Genomic DNA, 12664 nt, shown 5'->3' with positions numbered 1-12664 from the left:
CAGAACCCTCAAACTCCCTGGTCTCTGATGCAGAACCCAGGACTGAGGAAGACACATACCCTCCTAAGAGTGAGAAAGGAATTTTTTTAATTATTAACCCAGTTTTTTATTTATATGTTAATTAATATTTAGCAATAGCATTTTATATATGTTTGACTGTATGACAGTTTTGATCTTTGACTGTAAATAAGTAAAGAATTCCTGTAAGAAAGATTTTTTAAAAAAAAATGTTTTAGCTTCTGAGACCTGTCCTAGCTGGTTCAACCTCAACCAATCGTTTTATTTCATTATTATTTTTTTATAAAAAAAGTCCCAGAGTCTACTTATGTCATCAGTCAGTTAAAAAAAAAAGGAAGTGTCTCTTCTTGTGGGAAAGACACTTGTTTCTTACAAGGCAGGTGATTTGAGTCAGTATATAAAGCCATCAGCTTTGCAAGCGGTTAGACCTTCAGATGTTAGGACTGTAGAAGCAGTGCAATCTAAAGAGAGAAAACTAAAAATGCCTTGGCTGTTTATGTGGCACACCGCTTCAGCTGAAATAAAGACATGTGAGCTGGCAGACAGCAAAGATCACCGAAAGAAGACAAAGGCTTTGTAAGTATATCTTCTCTTTTGAAATTTATTACAGTCAAAAAACATACTTAGAAAAAGTTTCTTCTGCTCTGCTTACATTATTGGGTATTGGACCCCCAATTTAGTAAAAGCATGATTGCCAACTGTTTTGCAGGCCTCCAGTTTATTCCAAGGCAGGAATCCAAATTATGAATCAAAAATCCAAAGAACATCAGCTTTGGGTTGCAAATTCCAGATGATGAATCAATAGCAAGGAGTCTGGGTTTCTGCTCAGTAACCCAAATAAAACTGATAATTACCAGTTGTGATAAATCAATCTAAAGTTAATAATTAACAAAATGTATCTTTGTTCAAGCCTTAATGGGAGAGATGATAGATAGAACAGAATGAAGGAATTACATTTGAATAAATGTCATACTGGTCAAACCCATACAGAAAACTTTGTTTTAAGCAGTTCGCTTAAAAATCAATAAAAATCAATATTTTCACTTTTTTTAAAAAGAACACACCTGCATTTTTAGACAGTATTCATTTTTTTTTAAAAAAGGAATAGAATTTTCAGTGTTCTTATGAACGAGTGAAGGGTATATGTGCATGCATCAGAGCAGCCTTTTTAGGTTAAAGATGCAGTGGTTCCCCTAGGCTTTTTTGTGGTCTTAGCAGCAACAGCAGCAGCAAAATGCCAGTTAACAGTACTATGCAGTACTTTTTGTGTGTGTGAAAGAAAAGTCTTTGATTCTTAGGTGGAAATAATTGTCCCACCACCCATCTTCTTAGTATTTTCTCATATACGGGTACCTAAGCAAGGAACATGAAACATTCCAGAAGAGTTATAATAAACTTAAAAAACACACTTAAAACTTTGCATATGTGTCATCTTCAAGTGGATGAAACAGAGGCAAAGAAGGACTTAGACATTCAACAATTTCTCAAACCCCACAGACTGCTAGATCTCTTTTTAAATTTTTGCTTCTGGGTCAAGTGGTAGAGTAATCCTATAGTAAATTATTTCAACATCTTTCCATCAAAACACAGTGAATGGAGACGATTGGTAAGCTATTCATTGTAGCTCCTGTTTCTGCCTGACCTGTATGGTTATAGAGCAGAATGAAAGTGTTCTGCATTTGTCAGGATGGAAGAAAGTCATAGCACCTGCCCTCTGGAATTCCCCATCACCTAAGAGATCTAAATGGTTCCCACCTGTAGATTCAAACCTGGTTATTTCCCAGATTTTGGTTTGTGTAGTCCTCCTATAGATGTTTCTATGTTAGCAAGATTGATTGATTGATTGATTGATTGATTGATTTATCATCTATCTATCTATCTATCTATTTCTCTTCCTTCCTTCCTTCCTTCCTTCTTTCCTTCCTTCCTTCCTTCCTTCCTTTTCTTTCTTTCTTTCTTTCTTTCTTTCTTTCTTTCTTTCTTTCTTTCTTTCTTTCTTTCTTTCTTTCTTTCTTCGATGTACATTGTTCTTTTTATTCTTACAATCTTTAATGCCACCCAAAGCCTTTACAGATTTCGTCATCATTTTAAATGTAGCAAATAATGTAATAATTAATTTAATATTAAATTTCAATGTAATCTAATTTAATAAATGTCAATTTAATAAATAATAGATTATTTAAAATAATAAAGTAGTAATAGATTTAATAAATAAGCTGATTAGCAATTACAACCATGAGTTATAAAAATTCATTCCTCTTCTTCCTCTGTTTCCCTTCTTATTTCATCCCTTTTATATATCTAAGGAGAGAAGGCTAGTAGAATAAGTTTAATCAAGGCTGAGGTGGCTTGGAATCCTCAGACATAGGGATCCTTGACAAGGCCTTCAGCCTTTTAAAAAAAATGTCATGGTGTACTGAAGGGTTAAGGTGTGCCCATGTACCTAGAGATGTACCTAGATCAGAAAGCTATGAGGAATCGACTGGAAGATAGAATTGGGTTGTAGGTCAGTCCAGACAACCTCACTGTGTACAGATTAAGGCAATCAGATGATAGCAAAGAAGTACATGTATTAAAAAATATTATCTCTTCTGCCAACTAGTGACCAACCGCACTCTGTTAAATCAAATCTGGTTGCGTTAGTACAGATGCAACCTGCTGATGGAGCTTCATCTTTAGAGAATGCTCTGAGCTATGGTTGTCTTCTTCTATGATCACAGCTAATAGCTGCAAGCTTTGGACATCAAAAGAGATCTTTTCAGCCTTTGGAACTTCTACTTCATGAAGTATGTTAAAATATATCTCATGAAGGATCAAATGCCAAAGTCTAGAAAAGCATGGAATACAAAAGCTGGCTTTAAAACATAATATACACAAAATAAAGGAACTTTGGAGTTCATAAAAGCTGTATAATACCATCTACTCACTGTAAAAACACTTTTAAACCTTCTCTATATTAACTTTGAAATATCTCTCTTTGAAATTAGTATTATTTATTAATGAATAAATATGCAAATGACTTGCTTGCAGTTTTCATAAATTAAATGACTATTGTTTGTTAAATTCAAATCCACAATTTTAAATTTACTCAACAAATTAAAATGTTTAGTATTGTGTCTTTATAGACGTAAATTGCTATATAAGAAATCTAATTAATTTAGTTCTTCCAAAGTCATATCAAACTTATTTCTGTAGAAATAAGCTAAGGGGGAAAATCAGTGGAAATACTTTCCTTGAGTTCTGAGCAAATTGGCCTGAACAGAAATGAAGCTGAATTAATTTGAATATAGAATTTGGTTCTCCAGATGTTTATTTGGAGTTTGAAAGCCCTCCTAGCCATCTTATTGTAAGAAACTAGCACAGAACAAAAATATTCTGACATTGATACTAGTTACTGTCTTTTGCACAGAATGGTTAATTCATGAAGGTCCATAATTTAAATGTTTCCTTCAGTTGCTTATATTACAACTTTCTTGGACTTGGTTGATATATTTCTGTAAAGCACTACTAGATTTATTCATAGTAAATGATTAAATCTATTCTCCAATTTGTTTTAGGGGTGTGGAAGCAAAAAACTATTTTATGGGTCTTGTGCCGCCCATTGAATCAGCTGACATGAAATACTCCAGTATTAATATAAACTTCTGTTTGGGTTTATCTCAGTTAATGATTTCAGTAGGTTGTCAACAATTGTAACGGGGTTACAGTTATCAAATTATGGCATCAAATCTCTATCCAGCCAAAGCATTTGCAGGAGATAATGGAGGCTGGCAATAAATTAGCTTATTATAAGATTCAGTTCAAAGAATTTTCAAGTTGAACTAGAGAAGGATCTTTAAATTGCTTTCAAAAACCAGTTGTGAAGTGTAAAGCAATAGCACTTAGCCAATAGCAATAGCACTTAGACTTATATACCACTTCACAGTGCTTTTCAGCCCTCTTTAAGCAGTTTGCAGAGTCAGCACATTACCCCCAACAATCTGGGTTCTCATTTTATTGACCTTGAAAGGATGGAAGGCTTAATCAAGCTTGAGCCCATCAGGATAGAATTCCAGACTGCAGGCAGAGTTAGCCTGTAATACTGCATTCCAACTACTGCTCTACCACGGCTCTGTATATAAATACAGGGGAGTCTGAGGTTGATTTTCTTTCCTGCCTCCGGTATTGCGGCCTTCACTTTTTGCTTAATTGCATCCAAGGAAAAGACTCAGTCAGGGAAATGTTATCAATGTCCCTCCCTGCCTTTCCCAGGCAATACTGGTTCAATGAATTATGCAGAATATTAATATTATCTGGGGAAGAAATAGGATGTAAACATGATTTATAAATATATCCTGTTATGTTCACATTTCTCACTGATAGTTTCTAACATATATATATATATATATATATATATATATATATATATATATATATATATATATATATATATATATATATATATATATATAAGGTAAAGGTTCCCCCGCACATGCGTGCTAGTCGTTTCCAACTCTAGGGGCCAGTGCTCATCTCCGTTTCAAAGCCGAAGAGCCAGCGCTTGTCCGAGGACGTCTCCGTGGTCACGTGGCCGGCATGACTAGACGCCAAAGGCGCACGGAACGCTGTTACCTTCCCACCGGAGTGGTCCCTATTTTCCTACTTGCATTTTTACGTGCTTTCAAACTGCTAGGTTGGCAGAAGCTGGGACGAGTAACAGGCGCTCACTCTGCTACGCGGCACTCGGGATTCGACCCGCCAAACTGCTGACCTTCTGATCGACAAACTCAGCGTCCTAATCCACTGAGCCACCATGTCCGGCATATATATATATATACATACATCCTGTCAACAAAAGTGCGTATAGTCAAAGCTATGGTCTTCCCAGTTGCAATGTATGGCAGTGAAAGTTGGACCATAAGAAAGGCTGAGCGCCAAAGAATTGAAGCCTTTGAACTATGGTGCTGGAGAAGACTCCTGCGAGTCCCTTGGACTGCAAGGCGATCAAACCGGTCAGTCCTAGAGGAGATCGACCCTGACTGCTCTTTAGAAGGCCAGATCCTGAAGCTAAAACTCAAATACTTTGGCCACCTAATGAGAAGGAAGGACTCACTGGAGAAGAGCCTAATGCTGGGAAAGATTGAGGGCACTAGAAGAAGGAGACGACAGAGAATGAGGTGGCTGGATGGAGTCACTGAAGCAGTAGGCGTGAGCTTAAATGGACTCCAGAAGATGGTAGAGGACAGGAAGGCCTGGAGGAACGTTGTCCATAGGGTCGCGATGGGTCGGACACAACTTCGCAACTAACAACAACATACATACATATAATAATAATAATAATAATAATAATAATAATAATAATAATAATAATAATAATAATAATAATAATAAGAAGAAGAAGAAGAAGAAGAAGAAGAAGAAGAAGAAGAAGAAGAAGAAGAAGAAGAAGTTGGGAGGGACCTTGGAGGTCATCTAGTCCAACCCCCTGCTCAGGCAGGAAACCCTATACCATTTCAGACAAGTGGCTGGCCAGTCTCTTCTTAAAAACTTCCAGTGTTGGAGCATTCACTGCTTCTGGAGGCAGGTTGTTCCACTGGTTAATTGTTCTAACTGTCAGGAAGTTTCTCCTTAGTTCTAGGTTGCTTCTCTACTTGACTAGTTTCCATCCATTGCTTCTTGTCCTGCTTTCAGGTGCTTTGGAGAATAGCTTGACTCCCTCTTCTTTGTGGCAGCCCCTGAGATATTGGAACACTGCTATCATGTCCCTCCTCGTCCTTCTCTTCATTAAACTAAACATACCCAATTCCAGCAACCGTTCCCTATATGTTTTAGCCTCCAGTCCCCCAATCATCTTTGTTGCTCTTCTCTGTACTCTTTCTAGATTCTCAACAACTTTTTTACATCATGGTGACCAAAACTGGATGCAGTAAAAAAATAAAAGCAACCATTTATAAAACCATGAAAATTGACTGTCTTAGCTTTCCCTGGTCCACTTCCAGCATCATCAGAGTAAGCATTAGGGGGTGGGTTTACTTATAAATCTAATTGACTCTGCACTCTACCCATGGTTACTTACTCTGGTGACACTGGCAGTGGACCAGTAAAAGCTAAAACAGTCAATTTTTATGGTTTTATAAATGATTGCTTTTATTTTTTACTGTTTTTTAACAATAAACAACTGTTTTATATTTATCCCAGAGGATAAATATATCATTATACAAATATGCCTGGAATTGCTGTTTCTTTTGTTTTTAAGTATACATTATCTGAGAGAATACTCTTTCAAAGAAAAAGATGGGATAGAAGATGGTTAAATAAATCAGAAGCATTAAAATATTTAGTAAATATAAATCTTTAAAAATATTTCTTTCCCTCCCCCACCCCCTTTACTGCACAGACATCAAACATATACACCATTGTCTCACCTTTCCATTTTTTTCAAACAGTTTGTATTTTTTATGCCTTTTCAGGCTTTCTGCAGAAGAAGTTATCCAGTGGTCCCAGTCCCTAGAAAAGCTTCTGGCAACCCAATGTAAGCATTTCTTTCTAACTACTTGGAGTATATCACCTTGAAAGAAACTTGGAAAAATGCAGGTGTCACTTTCTTAAAATATGCCTTGACTAAGAAGCATGTTCCAGAACACTGGTGTCATCCTTCAGATATTTAAAAAACTAATTCTATTTATTCGACAAAATATTTTAAGCCCTGGTTTAATGACTTTTCATATGTACATATGGACACATACTGTATGACCAAACAATATTATCTGACAGTAATGGAGGCTATAGTTACGTATATACAGTGGTACCTTGGCAGTCAACTGCTTTGAAACTCATTGAATTTGGTATTCAATGCATTTTGATACAAAAATTTTGTCCTAGTACTCATTGTTTGTTTGGAATTCAACACACAAGCTAGAAATTATTGGCTTGTAGCTTTCTAGTACTTTTCTATCTAGAAAACAGCTAATTCCTGTACCATTTCTGTAAAATATTGGTAGGATGTTCATTTTTTCCTTCCTTCAGCCTACTTATAATCAATGATTGAATTAACTGAGAAATAGCTCACAAGTTGATCACTTGACTTTTTTTGGATAACTCACTAATAGTTCCAGTCACAAAATATCACATTTGCATAAAGTTGGATGAGAAAGAAGTTCAAAAATAATTCCAGAAGATTGAAGTTGTCAAAGTCCACAAAACTTTCTGGAGATCTTTTCCCCTTTCTATTCTAAGTTTCCAGTAGTGTTGTATATCTTCAAATTCAGTCCTCCTCCTGATTTAAGATAATGCCCGAAATCATGTTGATGTTTTGTATTCACTGTAGGTGGTCAAGAGGTATTCAGAGAATTTTTGAAATCAGAATTCAGTGAGGAAAATATTGAGTTTTGGCTGGCATGTGAAGACTATAAGAAAACACAGGCTGATCATTTACAAGGCAAAGGAGAAAAGATTTACCAAGAGTTTGTCAAGTCAGATTCCAGAAAACAAGTAAGCTCTAAATCACTCATTAACTTGAATAATTGGACTGGAACATTCAGATTCTAAGAGAATAATTTTCATATGGTAGAATTATTCTAAGATTGATTTTATATCACTTTGGTGTTTTTCTTCCTTTTATCTTAAAATAAAAGACGGTATGCCCCTTATGAAGATGAGGTCCCACAGTCATGAACAAACTGTTTGTCGTATGTTAAGGATGAAATCCCACAATCATTATTTAATTTGCTATTTATGGAATAAACCCTCAGTTACATACAAACATATTTTCTTACTGAAAGAGGCTACTTGCAAATTGTCTGAACTGAATCAGTTATATAAATATTGAATTATGAGGGACTATACTGCTATTTGCATTACTATTAAGGATATTATGAAACAGGTTTTTAAACTGTACTCAGCTTTTTATACTTTGAAGAAGAAACATACCCAGCAGTATATCATACATTATGGGCTAAACAACCATAAATCATCCTTATTTTTCATGTCTCCATCTCATAGACTTAAATGTATACCTTTACAGGCTACTCCAGTCTCTCCAACAATTTTTTTAAGATGCTAAAGTTCCAGGGCTACAAAGCATACCCATTCTAATTTTATTTATAAAATTTATATGCCACCATCTCACAATATCAGTGTTCTGAGAAATATGAAGTCTGTTTTGTTATTTATCTCATTTCTCAATAACTACTCAAACATGCAATGTAGCAACAATTCAAATCACATGGAGTTTGTATTTAAACATTACTATATCAATGGGATAGTTTTTATAAAGATGCTGAAGTTTCATTTTGATTTCCCTAGGTCAACATTGACTTTCACATAAGAAAATCTGTAGCCAAGAAAATTCAAGATCCCACACCTTCAAGTTTTGATGAGGCTCAGAGACTTGTGTATGTATTGATGGAGAGAGACTCTTATCCAAGATTCCTTAAATCTCAACATTACCATAACTTTCTAAACAAGGTTCAAAGCAACCATCTCAAGTGAAAGCTGAGGATCAACTCTGAAGCTTTGACAGTTGCTGTGCTTCAGTATACTAAGTGGGACTGTTGGAACTAAGATGGCAAGGAAATGATGGAACTCTTAAAACAAGAGATAGTCTGCAATCTAGCAAGATGAAGTGTCTGGAACACCTCTTTATAAGGAGAAAGAAGACAGAATAAAAGAAAGAGAGGGAATGCTGCCTTGATACTTAACAGCTAAGTTTCACTCTACACACACACACACACACACACACACACACACACACACACACACTTCTAATATTCTTTCATGTCAAACTTATCAAATGTTGTGAACAAAAAAGTTTTGAGTTTAATCACACAGCTATTGAGACAAATTTTAGGAAGTTTACATTCTGTGCATTATTTCTTTCTTAAGCATTTTATTTTGTAGAGCTAGATGTATAACCTTGAAAGGTATTGCTTATGAGGTATAAAGAGTATAATGAGTGCAAAGTTGTGCTTTCCTTTTATGCTCCATGGCTCAGGCAAATTGCTGCAAATCATACTTGCATAGACTCAAGAGATAAACATGTATATATGAACAATGCCAAAGTTGAACTAGGCTTTACAAATAAGTTTTGAATTTAGCACAAATCATTATCAGATATTGTATTATTCATTCATGAGAAATTTTAGAAAGTAGTATATTCTTCAAGACAATTTTGTCATGGTCACTATGGCATATAATCAGTCCAAACCTTTTGTGAAAGAATTTGAAAAACAACCTGGTATTCACAACAACCTTGACTAATTACATTTGGCAGTCAATCAAAGGTCTCTCTCCATTCCACCACCACCCCACACACACACCCTTGGAATTACGAAACCACAGGAGTTTTTCCAAGCATAGCAGGCTGTAATATCTATCTAGTTGGCTGGGGCAATTTGTTGGGATGCTGTGTTAAATCTAACTCATATTGACAATATTTGGCCATCCCTAGAGGCACAAAAGCCTATGGCTAAAAAAGTAAGTGGCCCCTTATTGCATTGCTTCAACTGAAAAAAAAAGCTCATTATCCCAAAAGAGGACAGGAAAGGGTACTGATTTTATATGCTATAATTCAATAAAATATTTCTCTGCTAGTGACTTTGTGACCTTGCACAATCAGGTGTGTGGATTGTTGGTGATGATGATAAGCTATTTCAAGTCTCCTTCTCTTCCTTCTATGGGTACTTTCTCTTTCAAGTAGATTTGGACCAATTAGCCCTTCAATAGACGATACCTTCAAAGTCAGATCTGGCCTCTGTAAAATCAGACACATGGCCTCATTCCCAAGAACTCTTCTAACTAACTCCCTGCAAAGCTGAACTGTGATTTATTGGTTTGTTCTTTTACTAGCTGGACCCTGAATTCAAACAATACTGGACTGATATATTTCCAGTCAGTCGTACTCTTTTTTGTTGTTGTTGTTGTTTTGCAACTGATTAGGGGGCAAATAGTGGAAGTATATCCCATCAGAATAATGTCACTCCTTTGGTTCAAATTTATTTAAACTCATTAAAACTATGGGGAAGGGAGGAAAGTATATTCAAAATAGACTTGTCCAGACACCACTCTGCTTGCAGGAGAGATGACAGGTGGTTGGCCACCTCACAAATAAGCTGAACTGATTTTTTAACAGTTTTGGATTCTACAACTAGTCAATTTAAGGAAAGTTTATGGGATGAAAGTAAATAAACTCTAGATGCACAGAAACATACATAATCATACACACTTGCTCACAGATTGTCATATTGCTGTGAATAATGTGTTTGTGGTTGAAGGTTTTGGAGTAAAGTTCACATGATTTGGGGACTGTCTTCCCAAATTGTCTACATTCATCTTTCTACATTGTTCTGAAGAGCCTCCTTATATTTCATAAGGGATTCAAAAAGAAAGTTGCTACAAAGAGGAGAAAGAGGCAGAACACTTTTATGTCTATAGGCTGAAACAGCTCATATCCAAGTCATTAGGTTTAGAGGTGTTAACCCTTGCTCTTAAAATAGTTCTTACTTGCCCCAGTATATCCCATTAAATATATATATGTATTCAGAAATTCTGGTTTATGAAACTGAGTGTATTATTTGTTTCTATAAATATTGATAGACTGGTTCTTGATTCTCTGGAAATATAAGCTAATACTTAAATAAGTATGTATCATCTATATGTAAGTGATATTAATATTTTGTGCATTGTAAATTGTAAGCTATAACTAATGACCACCAAATTAAAATATATTGTATTAAAATATATATTGTAATCATTTGTGCTTCAGTAACTATTCTTTGTTATTAACAACTTTGAAAATGATATCAAGCCAATATCAAACTTGATTAATAGCAATGAATTATCAGGTATTTTTAGCAATTGGAAATAATTTGCAATGATCAAACTCTTGAATCTACAGAGCTACTGTATTTTCTTTTCCAGCATGTCAAGTAATATCATGCTTACTCAGCTTTATTAACTTAACTATAAGAAAGGCTGAACCATAAAAAAAAACCAGTTTAAACTCGTACATAATAGCTAATAGCTGCCATTCATTTCCAAAAACACTGGCTTGGTTGTCTGGACTCCTTTCAATCAGTGTCTTGCCTCAATTTTAGAACTGAAATTTGAGAATGCAAATATGTAAAATAGTTTTCAATCAAGTGTGCTTCCCCTCTCCCCCAAGACCAGTAATCTAGAAGGGGGATTAAAGGCAAGGTTTGATTGCTATGGTATTTGTCAATTTTATTTATTTATTTATTTATTTATTTATTTTATTTTAATTCCATTTATATCCCGCCCTTCTCCGAAGACTCAGGGCGGCTTACAAGCTTAGCAGTAGCCTTCATTCTATGTATATGCCTGCTTGTTAGGGCTTTCACACACACCCCCAAGTGGCATTATTACAAAGTCAGCTTATTGCCCCCCAACAATCTGCGTCCTCATTTTACCTACCTCGGAAGGATGGAAGGCTGAGTCAACCTTGAGCCTGCTGGGATGCGAACCTGCACTAATTGCAGGCAGCTGGTGTTACTTAAGGAGGCATTAGCCCACTGCTCCACCAAGGCTCTTATCTTGTCTTCTTGTCTTCTATCAAGAACTACCTAAAACTGAAGACTGCTCTGATAATTTGAAGTGAAGTGTTATCAGTATGCTGTTGATTTACTAGCCTTTTCATCACATTCATTTGGAAGTATACGAGCACTGAACTGGTGCATTAAATTGGTAATATTTTGATTGATTGACTTGAAATTCAATGCTCTTAATAAATTATCACTGCATAACTTAAAGAAGTTCCTAATTTTGGCCCTATAATTCTAATTCCACAGAGCACTACACTATCTGAAACTGATTCCCACCTCACAGAGATAGTTTGGACATATTTATTCCTGGAGTGATAGTATCCTGTCTGTATTGGATATGTAGCTGGTCTTTCAAGTTAGTAGCTATAGTGAACACAAAATAAAGTTATCTAACCACTGACTACAATAAGGTAGCACATATCATTCCAATTTTAAAACATACTGGATTTCTTTTCCAGTATGATTTAAGATATCTGCCTTAAACTTCTAAACCTTAAACAGTGTGGTAACTACAGAGCTGTGTATTCTCATGTGATTGTCTCCAGATAATCATTTTCCTTAAAAGTCCTTCTTCAACTTCAATATTTGGAAATGATAATTTTAGTACAGTAAGTTATTGAGTTGTGCTTCCCTCATTTAGGAAAACTATCTTCTGAAATTCAGTCACCATTGGCCCTGCTTTTGTTATTCATTTATTCTATATTTCCTCTGAAAGATCAAGGCAAAAATGTGATGGCCTTTCTTTAATTTATTCCTAACCCTACCCTGTAACAATATACTATGAGACAGAGAGAAAGACTACTCTAAACCAGACAATGAAGTCCAATGAGATCAGTGGCTGAGGAAACATGAATCTGTGTCTCTTTTCCTAAATCAAAATCTAAACCACTACAGTACACAACAGTATACCACATAACATTGATAATTTTGCTATGAGACAAAGTCCTTTCAATTTCTTCAAGCTTGGTAGCATTTTGGATTGAAATTTCTCTTTTTTAAATCTTAAGACTATTAAAGTGTTTTGCTTTCACCCTAATACCAAGATTAACCCAGAACATTTTGCTACCTGAAATAGAACAGAGCTTGGGGCAGGAACTCAGCAGAATAGG

General features: G+C 35.5%; 1 protein-coding gene across 1 annotated transcript; it reads left to right on the top strand.

The window, feature by feature from the left end:
- Positions 1–459: 459 nt before the first annotated feature.
- LOC310639202 (regulator of G-protein signaling 1-like) lies at positions 460–10702 on the top strand. The gene is made up of 4 exons (XM_083360705.1): positions 460–594; positions 6468–6529; positions 7325–7488; positions 8302–10702. The coding sequence occupies exons 1-4, from the start codon at positions 500–502 to the stop codon at positions 8485–8487; spliced, it is 507 nt and encodes a 168-aa protein (XP_083216831.1). The 5' UTR covers positions 460–499; the 3' UTR covers positions 8488–10702.
- Positions 10703–12664: the final 1962 nt, after the last annotated feature.

The sequence above is a fragment of the Vipera ursinii genome (genome assembly GCF_947247035.1).
Source record: "Vipera ursinii genome assembly, chromosome: 3".
Classification (NCBI taxonomy): Eukaryota; Metazoa; Chordata; class Lepidosauria; order Squamata; family Viperidae; genus Vipera; species Vipera ursinii.
This window is presented reverse-complemented; position numbering and strand designations above follow the sequence as displayed.

What these genes read in the sequence shown, in the direction of transcription:
- LOC310639202 (XM_083360705.1), top strand. Translation starts at nt 500, where the DNA reads ATGCCTTGGCTGTTTATGTGGCACACCGCTTCAGCTGAAATAAAGACA. An exon ending in AAAGCTTCTGGCAACCCAAT is followed by an intron (nt 6,530 to 7,324) that starts GTAAGCATTTCT and finishes TATTCACTGTAG; the next exon opens with GTGGTCAAGAGGTATTCAGA. An exon ending in AGTCAGATTCCAGAAAACAA is followed by an intron (nt 7,489 to 8,301) that starts GTAAGCTCTAAA and finishes TGATTTCCCTAG; the next exon opens with GTCAACATTGACTTTCACAT.